The following is a 19,700-nucleotide window of genomic DNA, read 5'->3' as shown; positions in this document are numbered from 1 at the left end:
AAGGACAGTGCCTGTTCTGGGGGACATCCATTTTGAGGATAACCACCCATCTGCTCTCCCCTTGTCCCAGTCAGTGGCACCCAAACAGGAATTGTGCCATGTGGCTTTAAGAGACATTGAACTTGGGTCCTCTAAGAAGCCATCCTTTAAAAAGGTACAAACTGTGGCCAAGGGCTTTGCTGTGATGCTTGCAGGGCTGTGACATGCTGAAGATGTTAGAAAAGGAATGGTGTGAGAGGCTGAAAAAGAAGTTGACAAAACCCAGTGCAGTGAAAGTGTTGCAGAGTTTTGGAGAGGCTGAAAGGGGCCAATGAACCTTGGTGTCATTAAAGGAAACCACAAGGACAAAGAAAGGAGATGGGCTGCAGGGCCAGATTTATGAGTGAGAATGGGGCTGGCAGCTACAGTTCTGAATTCAAGTGAGACATGACGTAGGCATTTGGGAAGCCAGACAGGTGAATGGCACAGAAGCTGAGCTTTTAGAAAGGACAGGCAGAAAATACACCACTCCAGAGACTCATTCATCCTCTGCCTGTCAGCACACCTCCATTTACCCTGGACACAGACAGAACCACCTGTCTCTGGGGTGCCCTGTAGTACACAGAACCCTCAGGAGGACAAAACTGCTGACTGCTACTGTAAGGCAGGAACCTCTTCCCAAAGCCTGGGTACCAGCTGCCAGGAGTGACTGGACCCAAGGTGAAAACATTGCCATTCCCATCATACATCAACACCTAATGCCATTGCTTTCTGGTTAGCAGACCTGGGTAGGAGTTCCAAACCAACCAGTACAACAGGAGGAAGTTGAAAGAGATAATCTCCCAAAACTGCAGCCCAAAGCCTTGTTACAATTAGTCCTTGTGATGAGGATTATGACCAGAAATCAAAGAAAGAAGCCTGGTTCTGCACACAGTGTGATGCATGGCTGCGAGACCAGGCTTGGGGATACACAGTCACACTCCCAGGCTGGGCCCAGTGGTGTGCCTGGACAGAGACAGATCTAGTGGCATCAGGGAGAGAGCCAGCAGATGTGGGAAAGAAGTGATTGGGTTTTTCCTTCCCCAGCATCTTAAACTAGGTAATTACACTTTCAAACTGCATTGTTAAACCCGAAGTGAAAGAGGCAGAAGTAAGGACACAGCAGAACTAAGGTAGAGTGATTTATTGACAGGAGCTGCTCATACATGCAGTAGGTAACTACATATATTTCATTACATAGGAAGTGCAAGCTGGATTGTTAATATACATTTAATACAGTGCCTGGCACAAGGTCATACTGGGTTTGCATTTGTCTAGAGCTGCATCCTAACCTGTAGAAAACTCTCCCAAAAGCATTGGCTACCACAAAAGGCCAAGGAACTGAAATAGCCCAATTCACTTTTGAATCAGTCTTGGCACAGGGAGTTAAAGAAAATCAGAGAAGGAGGGAGGAGAATTCACAGCAGAGCAGGTACCATCCAGCTGAAGAATCCCCAGTTAGGTAATGATAAAGCAGGTATACAGAAATAAGGAAGAAAGATTTCCTCTGAAGCCTGGGAAATGATATATGTTTACTACTTTCCACATGCCTTCCTCATGCTTTATCATCTGAGGGGAGCAAGGCAGTAATGATAGTAAGAAACTTGTTTCCTGTCTCATTTTTGTTGCTTTCATTTAAACTTTCAAAGCTGTTTTCTGTCAAGCTGCTGAACAGTTTGTGCTGTATTAATAAAGTCCACTTAAAATCAAGACTTTGTGAATGTTTTCTGGCTAGGTTGATATGCCCCTCCCTGAACATGTGCAGCACAGTACAATTTCACTTATAGTATCATAGAATCAGTCAGGGTTGGAAGGGACCACAAGGATCATCTAGTTCCAACCCCCCTGCCATGGGCAGGGACACCCCACACTAGATCAGGCTGGCCAGAGCCTCATCCAGCCTGGGCTTAAACACCTTTGAGGTGTTTGGGGACCTTTGAGGTCTTTTCCAACCTTATTGATTCTATGATTCTATGATGATACTATGGTGCCAAAAGAGAGCAAAGAGCTGTCCCCAGTGCACATAAATGGGAAAGCAGCTCTAGGGGATTGGATGTGGCACTTGGTGCCATGGTTTAGTAGTCATGAGGTCTTGGGTGACAGGTTGGACTTGATGATCTTTGAGGTCTTTTCCAACCTGATTGATTCTATGATTCTATGGTGATACCTCCAGTGACTTCACAACTCCTCTTTCCATTTCCCACCCTTCATGCACTTAGCTTTGCAACTTCAATGTCTTTGAAGTCTTTCAATGTCTTTGAAATGAAGTGACTAAAAAGTGAAGGTGAAAGGTCACTGAGGTTACCAACTTCCCAGTCTTCTGGGGAGTAGAGGTCGACTCCTTGGGGAAAGTGAGGAGTTCAAATGAAGCTTCTCCAAGTCCAGGATGGCAACACCCAGCAGATGCTTGCAGAGGTTCAAGCCAGAGGGTTAGCCAGCAGGACATGCTGCTGGGAGCGTGGCTGCCCTTTGGGAGCCTCCTGCTGGGATGTGTGCTTTGGCATGGTGTGACACTGCTGTGACCCACTGCTTGCACAAGCGCAGAAGATTGAAGGGCAGCTATGACAGCGCCCAGATTCCCATAGCTTAGGGCAAGTTCCTTGCTCCAGTGGTTCCTTGACCTTTTATTAAGACCTCAATTTTAAAAAATAAATAATAATAATACATTTTTTTTAATAATAAAAAAAAAAAGGTCACAAGATGAAACATTTTGCACTGTTGACCTGGGCTACAAATGCTGGTGGCTTAGCTTCTTAGCAATATGATTAGCCCAAGGAGGTGGCTAGGCACAAAGAGCACACTGATTTTGTTTTGTCTGGGTTTAGTTCTTTGAATCATTTCCAGGATCACTTTGGACATGCAGAGCTAAAAGTCTTCCATGCAGGTGGCAAAAGTTGTCTATGTTTCTGATGACTTTCTGGATGGCTTCAATGCATTATCCTTATAATGCAACATCCACCTTTGCTCAACCTTTACAGGGGTACCAGTGTCAGGGCAGCTGAACAGCATTTACTGGGAAGCAGCAAAGAGAGGCTTGAATGAAAGTAACACTTCTTTTCTTTCCTTTTGTTTTTTGAGGCTTTTAGTCTTTAATTCTGCACATCCTTTGTTTCATTTTCTTCTGTTACAGACTCCTTCTCATGTAACATGGAATATGCTTCCTGTGTGAAATCTGCTCTTTAATGGTTGCTAATAAATAGTTATATGGCGACCCTGACTGCGTTCAGAGCTAACATAGTCGAGCAGACTTTCTAGAACAGGAAAAGGCACATACATTACACAGCATGAATGAGAATCCACCAACAGCCTACTCCAAGATCTGGTTTACAGTGCTACAAAAGTGCCAATGTACACTGGGGGTCCCCCCGACGTGGTGGAGGGGACAGCGAGGAAGAGAGAGAGGGAGAGAGGACAGGATGGATCTGGCGAATGAAGGGTGACGGTCAGGTGGACAAGGGGATGAAACCAAACAGACCTTTCAGTACAGAAACCAGAGTGAAGGCAATACTACACTTTCAGGCAGGTAACTGAAGTTGTCCCAGCCCCTTCAGGATCACACAGCAGCCAGCCAGCTTGACAGAGGTGACAACCAAGGAAATAAGTTCCTTCTTTATCTTCCTTGCTTGTCTAATTTTCAACTGGGAGAGAACTCCATGGCTATTTCACAGCTTATTTGTCCACTTTGGCCTTTATGGCCTACGATTTCAGGCCTCCTGTGACTGGTTGCATTTCCTTGCATGCACACAGACATACGCAGCCAAATCTCTTAGCCTGAAGGTGAAGTTTTGTGGCTGATTTGCTGATCCTGAAAGCATTACTGAAGGACCTCCACTCCTTCCACCCGTGAAGGCGTGTGGTTACCCTTAATGTTGCCAAAGCCATCACTGGTATGGATACAACACTTGGAAAGTTCACATTGTAGTAGAAGAGAAAGTCTCTATGAACACCGCAGCCAAGGTACGCTCCTTGCAGGGAAGGCTTAAAGACAAAAGCCCTGAGGAGCTCACATGTAGAGATTTAACAGTGCTGAGTCGAGGTAATTGTTACACAACCTTCCTGGTTAGTGAAATTCAATTTCCAGTAGCTTGATGTCGCAGTTGTGATGGAGAGCAAGCTGCCTTCCACAGCCACACAAAAGTCTTACTGGCAAATGCCGTTTGACGTTTCTATTAAGACAGTATTCAGTGGTCCTATTTTTTCCCCCCAATCTGATTTAAGAACAAAAAAAACCACCCCCAAAACAAACAAACAAAAAACCCCAACAAAACCAGAAAAATCTCTTTAAATGGCCATCAGCAGCATGAGATCCCTTTGTTTGTTTTCACACAGAGATGAGTGAGGTTTTTATGTCCCAGTCCTTCTCAAAGCAGTGTAGTTAGCACCTAGCACCCCACGACACGGAGGGTGCTACCCACCTCGGCTCCCCTCATGTGAAGTAGCGGCACTGTGTAGAGTCAATGTAGCAGTAAGAAGTGCATCTCAATTTTCCATAAGACCTAAAAGAAAAGACAAGAGCTCAGTTTCAATGCATGACACAGTCCACACTTCACAGTTTCTGGGTGTAACACTGTGGGAGCGAAAAACATCAGCAAATGCCACGTGCGGCAACATACGGGAACCGAAATAAGAGGATAATCTCCATCGGTGCTCAACTGTGCTCCCCCTTGTAAGCAAAACAGGAGATCAGGGGAAATTGTGAGTGAAGATTAAATTCCCAGGGAAATCAATTAAAAAAAAACAAACAAAAAATTCCCCACTGTCAGTGGGACTTGAGTGTTACCCAGGGATGGGTGCAGGAGGCTTTGGCGCTCACCCACAGCAACTGTGTAATGAAGTATCTGAGGCTCTGAGTTAAATGTCTTTTCCAGTTACTTCCAGCAGGTGTGACTGTGCCTGTCCTTCAACTTATTTTTCATGTACTTGAAATAATGACAGTGACACATGTCCAGCTTGGAAATAAATAAGTAAATAAATAAGTAAATAAAAGTAAATGGAAGGGTCCTTGCAAAATAAGGAAACCCAGCGATTTTTGTCCTATATTAACTTGAAATGAGCTGCAGTGACCCTACCTACTGAAGAGCTGACCAGAGATGACAATAAAAGAGGCATTTTGAGGAGTTCTTATTGCTAGCACACGCCTAAATCAATAAAACATCTATCAGATAATCTACAAACTATAGATTAAGCAGCCCCAAAGTGGGTCCTTAAAGTTATGTTTTCTCCAGCTTGAAGCTGGAGAAGAGCAGATTTAGATTGGATGTTAGGAACAAGTTCTTTACTATGAGGGTAGTGGAACACAGGAACAGGTTGCCCAGGGAGGTCGCTGAGTCCCCTTCCCTGAAGATATTCAAGGTGAGGCTTGATGAGGCCCTGGACAGCCTGATCTAGTTGGGGCTGTCCCTGCTGAGTGCAGGGAGGTCGGACTGGATGACCTCTGGATGTCCCTTCCAGCCCAGCCCATTGTATAACTCACATCCTCAGAAAACCAACATAAACTTTGAGCTGAAGTTGTGTGAGATAGGAGGGACTTGGGGGAGTGGAAAGTGTAGAACTGGGGAAATCAGTTGCAGCAGACAAAAGGGGAAATCAGTTGCAGCAGAGCTCTTGGAGGAAAAGCTGCTTTGACATGACATTCCCGTGGGAGTGCTGTGCTCACATACTTATCCCATTTTATTCATGAGTCACAGCTTCTTTTTTTTTCCCTTTAGTTGAGCAGATAATTTGCAGACTGCACACAGAAAAATGAAGGATCTCAGTTGCTCTTCACAAGTGGATTATACAGGGAAAGCAAAGCTTACAAAAGATTCTCAGTTTTGGGGGGTGCTATTTCTGAAAACAACAAAGCTCAGAAGCTTGGACTGGATGAGGGACTTATTGCCATGGTTTGGTTGATGAGATGGTGTTGGGTGATAGGTTGGACTTGATGATCTTGAAGGTCTTTTCCAACCTGGTTAATTCTGTGTTCTGAATCGCTGACAACATCTGCAGCTGAGGAACCTATTACCTTACCCTCAGTAAATCCTAACAGATTGGAGAAACCCAGACTGAAGAGCCATAAGAAAGCTGTAGGTGGATTTGCTAGCCATGGTTCCATTACCTAATCTTCATGGAAGAAGATCTGTTTTCCCTTTCCTTTGCAGACCTTGTCTGTAGGCATGGTTGAAGCCTGCTGTGCTGAAAAGAAGGTTGACAGAGGTAGCGATAGGCATGACAGGAGTACGTGAGGCTCCTTAAGCTAAGCATTAAAGCCCAAGATCAAGAAGGCAAGAGCCTACAGGTGCCACTGAGAGTCTTGTCAAACCAAGAGAAAAAGAGATGGGGGATGAACTCCTAAAAAAGTAACAGCTGAAAAATGAGACTAGTGTGATAAGATGGCAACTCCACAAAGCAAAAGAAACCAAACTATTCAGTAGTATATGCTGGCATTAGCTAAAACCATGAAGAGTGCATGAAGAAAATGTTGTGAAACTAGCAAACCTTGTGGAATTTCTGTATTCTAGCAAGAAATAGCTTTCCAAGCAGAAAGCAGCCCCATGCTGCCTGAGAGCGAGACCTCTGTAGCACATTTCAGGTTGTTAACGTTTCCTGCTCTTGATTTTACACCAGGAGCGCTCCGACAAAGGCAGGGGAAGGATTAGAATAATAGAATAATAATAAACCAGGTTGGAAGAGACCTTCAAGATCATCCTGTCCAACCTATCAACCAATCCAACCCACCTAAACAACTAACCCATGCAACCAAGCACCCCATCAAGTCTCCTCCTGAACACCTCCAATGATGGTGACTCCACCACCTCCCCAGGCAGCCCATTCCAATGGGCAATCACTCTCTTTGTGTAGAACTTCCTCCTAACCTCCAGCCTAAACCTCCCCTGGAGCAGCCTGAGACTATGTCCTCTTGTTCTGGTGCTGGTTGACTGGCAGAAGAGACCATCATCCACCTGGCTACAACCTCCCTTCAGGTAGTTGTAGAGAGCAATAAGGTCACCCCTGAGTCTCCTCTTCTCCAGGCTGAGCAACCCCAGCTCCCTCAGCCTCTCCTCACAGGGCTGTGTTCCAAACCCCTCACCAACTTCGTTGCCCTTCTCTGGACACCTTCCAGCAAGTCAACCTCCTTCCTAAACTGAAGGGCCCAGAACTGGACACAGTACTCGAGGTGCAGCCTAACCAGTGCAGTGTACAGGGGCAGAATGACCTCCCTGCTCTTGCTGGTCACACTGTTCCTGATGCAGGCCAGGATGCCATTGGCCCTCTTGGCTGCCTGGGCACACTGCAGGCTCATGTTCAGCCTATCATCTACCAGTACCAGCAGTTAACACAGGATGCTATTCTGTGGCTTCTTTTCCCTGTCAATTAGCACATTATTCTCCCATGAATGATGAGGGCTCTGTGCATAATTCCATTTGCAGATTAAATGTTTCCTGTTAGCCAGTAACAATGCCTGACAGTTAAATGGAGGTACTGCTGTTGGAGGCAAAATGCTGACCAGGGGAAGCTGCTTAAACAAAGGCACAGAAGGCAAGTCAACAATAAGCAGATGTTTTCAATGTGGTGGGTTGAGATTTCCAACCCAACATTAAATTAGCCAGACCAGCTCAGCTGGAAGGGAATGAAAGCTGTATTGACAAGCCAAACTACAATGGAATGCAATGAATATGTACAAGATATACAGGATTCACAGCTATTCACAACTAATGAACAGCACAAGAACACCTCTGGTCAAAGACCAGGGGAAGCTACCAGCTTCTCCCTCTCTGATCCCCCTTGTTCCCCTGTACAAAAGGGAGAAGAGGCAGAAGCAGAGAAGTTAATGCCAAAACAATGCAGCCAAGATCAAGCAAAAGCAAGTTAGTATCTCTCCTAGAGCAAAGCAGAGAGAAGAGAGGAGAGATTACGTTGATACAACCAGTTTTAGTCCCTTATCTCTTCCAGTGGGACTGTTTAGAATGATCTCTATTCTCCTTTTGACAACCCATAGTGATTTATTTACATTTTACTACTTTTCTGCTCAAGAGCTGTGAAAAAAACTTAAAGGCATAGCCTAAAACCACCACAAGGACATTGCTGAGTGGATGCACGGCTTTGCATCTGCTGCCCTGTGAATTGCCTGGTCTTTGGGAAGGCTGATGACCAGCTGACTCAGAAACAAAAGATACACAGCAACAGTAAGGGTAAGAGGAAGTTGGTTAGAAGTTGTGGTTTGGCATTGATTTTTTCCCCCCTTTGGTGTGATAGATCACTTCTCATGGTCTTTCCTACTGTTGGCATGTTGTGGGTAAACATTCAAGCAAGGAAATGTGGGACAGAAGAACAGTGAGGTGGAACTGGTTGCAAAATGGAGTCCAAAGAGTGGTGGTCAATGGTGCCAAGGCCACCTGGAGAGCTGTACCTAGTGGAGTCCCCCAGGGATCAGTGCTGGGTCCAGTCCTGTTCAACATCTTCATCAATGACATTGATGAGGGGACAGACAGACAGAGTCTGCTCAGCAAGTTTGCTGATGATACCAAACGGAGAGGCTTGGCTGAGACACCTGAAGGCTGTGCAGCCATTCAGCGAGACCTGGACAGACTGAGAGCTGGGCACAGAGGAACCTAATGAGGTTCAACAAGGACAAGTGCAGAGTCCTGCCTCTGGGAAGGAAGAATAAACTGCACCAGTACAGGCTGGGAGATGATCTGCTAGTGAGCAGCACTGTGGAGAAGGACCTGGGAGTGCTGGTGGATAACAAGTTCTGCATGGGACAGCAATGTGCCCTGGTGGCCAAGAGGGCAAATGGGATCCTGGGGTGCATTAAAAGAAGTGTGTCCAGCAGATCAAGGGAAGTTCTCCTCCCCCTCTACTCTGCCCTGCTGAGACCTCACCTGAAATATTGAATCCAGTTTTGGGCTCCCCAGTTCAAGAGAGAAAGGGATCTACTGGAGAGAGTCCAACAGAGGGCTATGAGGATGATGAAGGCACTGGAGCACTGCTCTATGAGGAGAGCTGAGAGCCCTGGGGCTGCTCAGTCTGGAGAAGAGAAGACTGAGAGGGGATTTAATAAATATTTATCAATACCTAAGGGCTGGGTGTCAAGAGGGAGGGGAAAGGCTCTGCTCACTTGCACCCCATGATAGGACAGGGTCCAATGGATATAAACTACAGCACAGGAGGTTCCACCTCAACATGAGGAGGAACTTCTTCACTGTGAGGGTCACAGAGCACTGAAACAGGCTGCCCAGAGAGGTTGTGGAGTCTCCTTCTCTGGAGACTTTCAGGCCCCATCTGGATGCATTCCTGTGTGACCTGTGCTAGATTCTATGGTCCTGCTCTGGCAGTGGGGTTGGACTTGACGATCTCCAGAGGTCCCCGAATATCCTGTGAGCCTGTGATAATGTCATCAAAGGCAGAAATCTTTTCAAGCCATGGGCAAACATTAGTCTATGTGACCTTCAATCATCTTACCCAGAAAGAGGCAAGTGCTTATTAGTGGAAGATGAGATTTAAAGCCCTTAAAGTCAATGATACGTAGCAAAAATCTGATAGACTCTGGAGTGGCCCCAGTGGAAGGAGGCTTAAGTGGATAATGCTTTTCTGGTTTGAGGCTGGAAAAGAGAAAGCAGAAGAAACAGACAAACAAACAAAACCCCCAAACCAAAGTGAACACAGCTCATACATACCCAGGGAGATATGTTCTACATGTCAAATATCCAAAATCCTTCCCATCACAGTCTTCAACCCCCTCATGCCTGTAACCATCTCCACAGTAAGCACGGCGGCATCCTAGTGAAGAGCAGGGCAAGAGATACCTTCAGTGCACTTCATAGGTGACAGGGGCAGGTGAAGTAAGTGGAACTAGATTTTCTAAGGGTAAAGTATAAAAGAAAGCATTTGGAGGTGGCATCACATAGGGGGGCTTAGAAGGAGCTATGTTCTTCACTACAAACCATATAAGGGGTTTAGCCTAATTTCAGTGACCATGGGAAAGAAAGGAAAACTACTAAAAATGCTGACTGCTGACACACTGATTACAGCAGCAGTAGTTTTAATAACTCTTACTGCCATAATTCATTACTATAAAAACAAATTAAGCATTAAAAAAAACACCCCAATTCTGGGGGACATCACAGTTACAAAACCAAAACAAAACCAAACAACAAACAAACAAACTAAACTAAAACACCACCACCACCCCACCAAAACACTGAGGTCATAAAGTGGTTTGAGACATCCCAGCCTAAGCCTTTACACAGTGTTGCACAGTATCTGTGTCTATAGCAAGTGAGTGCTTGCACATGAACAGAATTATGCAGACTTATGAATGAACAAAAATGCATGTAAATCATTCTTCTATTCCCCCTAGTCCTATCATTACCTGATACCCTAAAAAGTCCCTCTCCAGCTTTATTCTAGTACCCCTTTCAGACACTGGAAGGCTACAATAAGATTTCCTCAGAGCCTTCTCTTCTCTAGACTGAACAGCCACAACTCTCTCAGTCTGGCCTCACAGGAGAGGAGCTCCAACCCTCTGATCATCCTTGATGGCCCTTCTCTGGTCATGTTCCAGCACCTCCAGATCCTTCCTATAATAGGAAGCTCCAGAACTGGAAGCAGTACCCCAGGTGGGGTCTCACAGAGCGGAGTAGAGGGGGAGAATCACCTCCCTCGCCCTGCTGGCTATGCTTCTCTTGATGCAGCCCAGGATGTGATTGGTTTCTGGCCTGCAAGGGCACTGTTACTTACTTATGCAGTCGTCAGTCACGATCGCGTTGCCATCGTCACACTCTTCCCCAGCCTGCACAATCCCATCGCCGCAGGTGCCTCCATCCCCGAAGCGGTAATCCACAGGATAGAGAGGGGTGACCTGGCCAAATACACAGCAGTCACTGAATGGACCACCAGCAGCCTTACCAGCAAGCAGAGGTGGAGGGGCTGTGGGGGGCAGATCCCGCAGCCAGGTGTTCATTCTGCCATTTGGTGGTTTGCAGTGTTTACACCGAATCTGATTCAAAGTCCAGTGGACACAGGAAGGATCCTGCTCCTGGTTTCAGCAGGACTTAGCTTAGCTCCTTGAGGCAAGGAGGAAACATATGATTTTGGTTTGCAGGGTTTGTGGGGGGTTTTCTGCAGCTCTGTAGCCTGGGGAGTTTTGCCTTGTTTTGTACTAAATTAGAAACTGCTCTGCAGTATCTGTTATAGCTTGAAGGGGGAACTTTAGCCTAAATCCTGGCTGCAGGGACTGAAATGTAAAACTAATTACCAGTGGCTAGAAAAGAAAATTATAAAGGTCTATATAATTCACTGGATTGCTGATGGTAATATAGAGTAGTGACATAAACCATTCTCTCTCTTTTCTTCTCCAGCTGTTTCTGCTTGCAGCTTTTCTCTATCTTTAAATTTTTACCTTCTCTCTACTTCTTTCTCTCTCTCTTCTGTGGCCTTGACAGGGGTATCTGTTTTGACCACTGTGTGAGGTAACAGGAAGGAGGGAGGGAATAGAGCAGAGCAGAGCAGAGTAGAGCAGAGCAGAGCAGAGCAGAGCAGAGCAGGATAGGATAGGATAGGATAGGATAGGATAGGATAGGATAGGATAGGATAGGATAGGATAGAATAGAATAGAATAGAATAGAATAGAATAGAATAGACCAGACCAGACCAGGTTGGAAGAGACCTTCAAGATCATCGTGTCCAACCTATCATCCAACACCACCTAATCAACTAAACCATGGCACCAAGCACCCTTGCAAGGGAGTGGGGGAGGAAGTGAACATTCCCCTGGATCTGTCCAGGGGGGGTATGAGGAGTTTCTGTGTAGTTTGTGAAACTGTAAATATATCTACAGTGTACATCTCTTGTGTATTTTGTACATATTCATTGCATTTCAGGCTTCTAGATTGTCGTTTGCTTGTAAGTAGAGCTTCATTTGCTTCCATCCCAAACTGAGCTGGTCTGGCAATGTTATTTTGGGCAGTAGTTTCTCCAAATTGACTCGGGGGGGGGGGGTGGGGGGGTGGGGTAATTTCAACCCACCACAGAATCATAATTTCCCCAACTCACTCCCAGTTTGTTCACCAGTGGAACCTGGTTCACAGGAAGGGATGAGTTAATACCTCAGTAATTAAGACTCCTGGGAAGCAGGAAAATTAACAGAACTGTATACTGTTGTAGCAGTTCTCACAAATGAGCTTCTTCCTCCCCATTTCCTTGTTTCTGTGTGACATCTTAAGGACAGAAGCATTTTCTCCATTTAAAAATGAAACACACACACACACTCACAAGTTCTCTGAGACCACAGTCACATTTTCACCTGGATTGGAAGCCATCCAAAGGTGTCCTTGAAATACAAAGACCTCTGATCTCTTCTGAAAGCTAAGGCATTTTCGGTGTTTAGTCGGTCCAGCTCTTCTTGATTGTTCACCACAAAAATCTGGGGCACAGAAACAGAGGTGGTTGGTAACCCTCTCAAGAGGGGGTGGATTGTCATGGAGTCTAGCCTTGCCAGCAGGCATGTGTTATCTGCAAACAGGTAAATAACTATACAGAAAAAAAATGCTTTGATTGTTTTCAGGAACACCACAGCATGAGAACTTACACCCATGGACTGGCAGACCAGCAGAGGCTTCTTATGGGAAGAGGAGATAGGAGTTCCCAAAGGAGAATTTATTTCCTGAGCACCCAGCTAGGGCTCCAGTGAGCCCTAGTTAAAATTGTACATGCACAAATGATGCTGATGCAAACACTCATGCACAACCAAGCTGGGAAGAACTATCAGAGGCTCAGATGTTTGAGCAGTTGAAAAATCCACATGGGCATAAGGGCTTTTTGTAGGCTTGTCTATCATTATTTAGGGTTCAAAATCATAGAATGGTCAGGGTTGGAAGGGACCTCAAAGATCACCTAGTTCCAATCCCCCTGCCATGGGCAGGGACACCTCACACTACATCAGATTGCTCAGAGACACACCCAGCCTGGCCTTAAACCCCCCCAGGGATAACATCCAGTCTGAATCTACACATTTCCATTTTTTCCCCATTCCCCCTATTCCTATCACTACCTGACACCCCAAACATTTTTCATATGAGTTTTCCATGCTGTGAGGCACATGAGAGTTTATTTGCACCAGCATGCAGTGTGATGTGATATCCACTTTTATTTCACTTACTTCTTTCACCACTACTTTTTACCAACCACTGCGCTTTCTTCTAATGCAACACAGATAGGGCTAAGGAAGCAGCAGCCAAGATGTGCAGCACACTCATGCAAAAGATAGAGTTCAGTGACGCAGTTCAACGACACAGTGTTGTGTGTATGTCCTTTTCACACACTCTAACAGCTTTCTGACAGTGTGACAGATGGGAAACTTAACGAAGCTGATTGCTGCTTATTGTCATTCAGAGGTGACCAGACACCACACAATATCCCCTTGAAGGAGTGGGTTGTGCTGGCACGCAGCAGCAAGGCAGCATCTTCGTTGCTGGTTAAGTGCTACACTGCACAGATTAATAAGGCAGGGCCCAGAGGAAGGGAAGGTACAGAAATAGTATTTACAAAGTCCACAGGAGCCAGAGATAAAACCTGCTGTCATTTGTCACCAGTGACTTCTCCTTGAAATTACTTTGTCCAATTGTCTCATAAAAATGCTTTCAAGAAGGCTAGAGATTGATATGAGCTGTATAAAATGTGTGTCTAGAGACATGAGCTCAGTAGTCTGACTTCCACGGCTTGTAAAGCCTCCTTTCTGATTCAAGACAAAGGGTCTGTGCTTTGGGAGAATGTTCCATCATGAATGCAAAAATGCTTGACCCCAATATTCAATTCTGAAAGCACTGTCTCTGCAGAAATAGATCTAAAAAATAAGCAAGAAAGAGATTCTTATTTCACTGAAAAACCTTCAATATATGGCACTTTACTAAAATGAAGAGATTGTGAACAGTGTGGATGAAGAGCTATGCACAGCAGCAGGCAGAAGAGCATCCTCAAGTTTGAAAAAAGAGAAAGTGCTCCATTACTGCAGGTTTGAAACAGCTGCATTCAGCACCTCCACCACACAACCCTCAGACCAGTTGTGAGACCGAATTCTTGACTGGATCTCAGAGGTTTTGGATGCTAGAAGTCACACATTGCTCACATACAGACACATGGCTCACATACAGACATATTCCTTGCTAAATCCAAAGTATTAATGAATTTTCACAGAATCATAGAATCAATGAGGTTGGAAAAGACCTCAAAGATCCTCAAGTCCAACCTGTCACCCAACGCCTCATGACTACTAAACCATGGCACTAAGTGCCACGTCTTGAACACCTCCAGGGATGATGGCTCCTCCACCTCCCTGGGCAGCACATTCCAATGGCTAACAACTCTCTCGGTGAAGAACTTTCTCCTCACCTTGAGCCTAAACTTTACCCTGCACAGCTTGAGACTGTGTCCTCTTGTTCTGGTGTTGGTTGCTTGAGAGAGGAGACCAACTCCCTCCTGGCCACAACCTCCCTTCAGGTAGTTGTAGAGAGCAATAAGGTCACTCCTGAGCCTCCCCTTCTCCAGGCTAAGCAACCCCAGCTCCCTCAGTCTCTCCTCATAGGGCTTGTGCTCCAAATCCCTCCCCAGCCTTGTTGCCCTTCTCTGGACTTGTTCAAGTATCAATGTCCTTCTTAAACTGAGGGGCCCAGAACTGGACACAGTACTCAAGGTGTAGCCTAACCATTGCAGAGTAGAGGGGCACAATGACTTCCCTGCTCCTGCTGGCCACACTATTCCTGATGCAGGCCAGGATGCCACTGGCCCTCTTGGCCACCTGGGCACACTGCTGGCTCATATTCAGCTGGCTGTGAATCAGTACCCTTAGGTCCCTTCCACCACTTACATAAAAGTGAGAGCCACTCGTGTAGTCTCCCAGAAAATATCCCTTGTTCAGTCCAAAATATGAATGAGCTTACCACCTCTTACACAAAAGTCAGGACCACCCACGTCGGCTCCCAGGAAATCCGCTTACCGCAGGGACTTTGGGATAGCTGTGTCCAAACACGGAGTCCTCGTATGAAGGGTTATTCACAGGCTGTGGGGGTCTGCAGAGACACCTCCCTGGAGGCCCTGGAAGCCCTCTTTCCCCTTTTGGTCCTATTGCAAGTTGCCCTGAGAAGAAAAAGACTAGGTTGCCTCGCTATGAAGTTAATACACAAAAGCAGTGTTAGTGGGGAAGGTGTAGTCCAGGTGGGGATGTGCATTTGCCTGAGTTGTCAGATGCCCACAACTCCCACCAAACCCACTGGGAACTGAGGGAAGGGATTAGCAGAACTACCAATTCCAGCACTTCAGCAGAAAGGTCTGAGCTTGTGCCATAAGAAACTTTTCTAGCTAGTTTCAGATAGTTTTACATTTTTTCCTACCAGCTTTACACAGAATCACAAAACCACAGAATGTTAGGGGCTGGAAGGGACCTCAAAAGATCATCCAGTCCAACCCCCCTGCCAGAGCAGGATCACCTAGAGCACATCACACAGGAATGCATCGAGGCAGGTCTTCAGTATCTCCAGGGAGAGAGACCCCACAGCCACCCTGGGCAGCCTGTTCCAGTGTTCCATCACCCTCACAGGGAAAAAAACAAACCTTTTTCTCATGTTTGCATGGAACTTCCTATGCCTCAACTGCCACCATTGCCCTTTGTGCTGTCACTGGGCATCACCCAGCAGAGCCTGGCTCCATCCTCTTGGCACTCACCCTGCACATCTTTATAAACATGAATGAGGTCACCTCTTAGTCTTCCCCTCTCCAAGCTAAAGAGCTCCAGCTCCCTCAGTCTCTCCTCATAAGGGAGATGTTAAATTCCCCTAATCATTTTTGTAGCTCTGTGCTGGACTCATTCAAGCAGTTCCCTGAGGGTCTTCTTGAACTGAGGGGCCCAGAATTGGACACAGTATTCCAGATGTGGCCTCACCAGGGCAGAGTAGAGGGGCAGGAGAACTTCTCTCAACCTACTAGCCTCAGCCCTTCTAATCCACCCCAGAATGGCATTGGCCTTCTTGGCCACAAGCCACTGCTGGCTTATGGTCAACCTCCCATCCACTAGGACCCCCAGGTCCTTTTCCCCTTCATTGCTTTCCAACAGGTCAGTCCCCAAGCTACACTGATACCTGGGGTTGTTCTCTCCCAGGGGCAAGACTTTCCCCTTGCCCTTGATGAATTTCATCAAATTTCTCCCTGCCCAGCTCTCAGCCTAGGTCTGGCTGAATGGCAGCACCACCCTCCTGTGTGTCAGGCACTCCATTCAGTGTGGTATCACCAGCAAACTTGCTGACAGTGCTCTCTGTGCCCTCATCCAGGTCATTGAAGAATGTATTGAATAGTCCTGGTCCCAGTACTGACCCCTGAGGGACTCCACTAGATACTGGAAAAAAAGAGACCATTTGCTCAGCATAAATGTCAGCCTGTTTGAAGTTACAGAGCCTCAGGACACGCTGAATACTCCAACCACTCCTCAGCACCTATGCATCAGGTTCAGAAGGGTCAGTCCTGTACACATCCACAACTCACTGGGCTTGTGCATCTGTACAATCCCTTGAGCAATCCTCTTCCAGAGGTTTATGTACAAGAAAGCCCCATGGGAAATCCAGGAGTGCTGCAAATACAACCACTGCTTTTTGACTTTCGGACTTTGGCAAGGGTGCAGCGCTCCGCAGGATTGGGCTGTGGGCCAACACGTTCATGCTGCAAGCAGTGACATCATTACAGAAAGATCTTCTAGTACCAGAATTTATATTCAAGGGGAAAGAGATCAACAAGTCTGACTTAAATTTCTGTGGATGAAATAAAGCCACCTCAAGATCCTGGCTGCCTTGCTATTGACAGGGTGAAAATGCTCCCCTCTGGAAACTTCCGTCTCATTTACTCGAGACAAAGATGGTTTGTAATGGGAGACACAAGATATGTGAAGGTCTTGAAGCATCCCCTAGCTTCACAGATGTACCATTTCCACACCACCACAAGAAGAGACCTCCTGCCCACTGATGTAAGCAAGGAAGGAGAACAGAGAAGCATTTTTTCACTGTAAGCTGGGCTATCTAGAGATGCACTATACTTCTGGTGATGGAGATGAGCTGGTCCCTCCAAGGCCGCCAGATAGCTTTTCATCATCCCTACCTTGTCCCAAAGGAGTCACATAAACCACGGTTTTGGTTTTGTTTGGAACAGCAGAATTCATAATGCAGGCTTCAGAGTAAGGCATAGAGCCTTTCTGGCATGACCTTCAGGAGAAATCCTCTCCTTGCTGTCAGTGCAGAAGGGAAAGAAGCCCTACAGCACTTTGTGTACAGTGGAGTCGGGGGCTGGAGAGCAGGGATACAGCTTACCTGCTCCTGAAGGTCCAGGGGGGCCTGGCTGGCCAGAAGGACCAGGTCTTCCAGGTGGACCCATAACACCTGCAGGTCCAATGTCTCCCTTTAGTCCCTAGGAGAGAGGAGACATCCATTTATTTGCTAAAGCATTAATAACACAGAGCCTCTTCCAGCTCCCACTGGCTTCCCTTTCAAGAAAGCCAAGACATTTGCTGACAGCATGAAGCATAGTCACCCTGCAAGGCAAGAGGTGCTATCCTCTTCTACATGGAGAGAGAAAAGCATGTCCAGGAAAGACTTCTGCTCCTAAATGTGACCAGTCCCAGAGATCTGCTCTGTGTGGAGTCAGAAACCACCCTACCTACTCTGACTTCAACCATTTCTTTAAGGATGCCTTTTTCTACCCTTGGTAGCTCCCAAGGAGTCAGTGCAGCACAGAAAGAAAGGGCTGATGGAGATCAAATAGCTGACCCTGGAAATCCTCAGTTTCTGTAACAATATATACTGGGGGGTGGGGGGAGAGAAAATTTCCTAAGGAGTAGGCAAGATCTTCCACAGTGACCTTTCCCAGTCTTAGGGTGCAGTCTTTCAGAAGCATGCTAGTGACTTTTTGAGGTCCACACTGTTTTCAACAGTACTTCAGGTGCCTGGTGTCTCTCTGACTTCACTGTGGGTATAGATATGTTAGCAAATCATCTCAAGGCAAGCAAGAGCTTGGTTCTATAAAGAGCAAGCTAGCATGTGACACCACCATGCTGAGAAATGGTGCCCCTCTGGTACATTGTCACTCAGACAAAATGCTGTAAAATTACCTGTGGGAGAGGAGTTTCCACACTGTTGCCATAGAATAGAATAGAATAAACTAGGTTTTACACAGAGAGAGTGATTGCCATTGGAATGGACTGCCCGGGGAGGTGGTGGAGTCACCATCACTGGAGGTGTTCAGGAGGAGACTTGACAGGGTGCTTGGTTAGATGGGTTAGTTGATTAGGTGGTGTTGGATGATAGGTTGGACACGATGATCTTGAAGGTCTCTTCCAACCTGGTCTATTCTATTCTATTCTATTCTATTCTATTCTATTCTATTCTATTCTATTCTATTCTATTCTATTCTAAACCTTCGAGATCATTGCATCCAACCTATCATCCAACACCACCTAATCAACTAACCCATGGCACCAAGCACCCCATCAAGTCTCCTCCTGAACACCTCCAGTGATGGCAACTCCACCACCTCCCAGGCAGCCCATTCCAATGGGCAATCACTCTCTCTGTGCAGAATTTCTTCCTAACATCCAGTCTGATCCTCCCCTGGTGCAGTTTGTGACTGTGTCCTCTTCTTCCGGTGCTGGTTGCTTGGGAGAAGAGACCAACCCCCACCTGGCTACAACCTCCCTTCAGGTAGTTGTAGACAGCCATAAGGTCTGCCCTGAGCTTCATCCTCTCCAGGCTAAGCAACCCCAGCTCCCTCAGCCTCTCCTCACAGGGCTGTGTTCCAAACCCCTCACCAATTTTGTTGCCCTTGTCTGGACATACTCCAGCAAGTCAACCTCCTTCCTAAACTGAGGGGCCCAGAACTGGACACAGGACTCGGGGTGTGGCCTAACCAGTGCAGTGTACAGGGGCAGAATGACCTCCCTGCTCCTGCTGGCCACACTGTTCCTGATGCAGGCCAGGATGCCATTTGCCTTCTTGGCCCCATGGGCACACTGCAGGCTCATGTTCAGCCTACTATCAACCAGCACCCCCAGGTCCCTCTTTGCCTGGCTGCTCTCAGCCACTCTGACCCCAGCCTGTAGCACTACGTGGGGTTGCTGTGGTCAATGTGTAGAACCCAGCACTTGGATGTGTTAAATCTCATGCCCTTGGACTCTGCCCATCTGTCCAACCTGGCAAGGTCCCTCTGCAGAGCTCTCCTACCCTCCAGCAGATCAACTCCTGCCCCCAGCTTGGTGTCATCTGCAAATTTACTGATGATGGACCCAACGCCCTCATCCAGATCATTAACGAAGATGATCCTTGGGGGACACCACTAGTGAAAACCATCTGTAAAACCAGCCCTAATTTGCCTCCTGGGAGCTTGTTTGTGCAGCCATACCCTTAGGCATTTGGAATTTTTACCCTAGAGCTGTTCAGCACCTTCCTATTTTTGCTTCTGAATTTAATATGGTGACACTTCTTAAAAATAACTGTGTTTACCTTCCTGCTCATGTGCTCTCTGAGGCTTGGATTTCCCAGCTTTCTATTTCAGAGGTGCATTACATAGCTTAAAGTTGAAGGATCTGATTTGATTTTCATGTCACAGCATGCATCATTCAGCATAACAAAAAGTGGTAAGTCCAATGCCAACCTTCTTTTAATCACAAAGAGCTG

General features: G+C 46.6%; 1 protein-coding gene across 2 annotated transcripts in view; it reads right to left on the bottom strand.

Moving 5' to 3' along the window:
* Positions 1 to 1,162: 1,162 nt before the first annotated feature.
* The window catches only part of COLQ (collagen like tail subunit of asymmetric acetylcholinesterase), a 50,786-nt gene continuing 32,248 nt past the window's right edge, over positions 1,163 to 19,700 (bottom strand). For both annotated transcript variants that reach the window (XM_068152358.1, XM_068152359.1), the window contains 6 exons: positions 17,343 to 17,439; positions 14,990 to 15,129; positions 12,302 to 12,421; positions 10,738 to 10,858; positions 9,675 to 9,777; positions 1,163 to 4,514 (listed from right to left, as the gene is read on the bottom strand). In XM_068152358.1, coding sequence (XP_068008459.1) covers positions 4,445 to 4,514; positions 9,675 to 9,777; positions 10,738 to 10,858; positions 12,302 to 12,421; positions 14,990 to 15,129; positions 17,343 to 17,439 — 651 coding nt within the window. In that variant the 3' untranslated portion in view covers positions 1,163 to 4,444. The remainder of the gene's footprint in view (positions 4,515 to 9,674; positions 9,778 to 10,737; positions 10,859 to 12,301; positions 12,422 to 14,989; positions 15,130 to 17,342; positions 17,440 to 19,700) is intronic.

The sequence above is a fragment of the Melanerpes formicivorus genome, unplaced genomic scaffold (genome assembly GCF_026170545.1).
Source record: "Melanerpes formicivorus ecotype bairdi unplaced genomic scaffold, bMelFor1.0.p_v2 SCAF_23, whole genome shotgun sequence".
NCBI classification, from domain to species: domain Eukaryota; kingdom Metazoa; phylum Chordata; class Aves; order Piciformes; family Picidae; genus Melanerpes; species Melanerpes formicivorus.
Note: the sequence above shows the minus strand (reverse complement) of the source record. Positions and strands in the feature narration are given on the sequence as shown.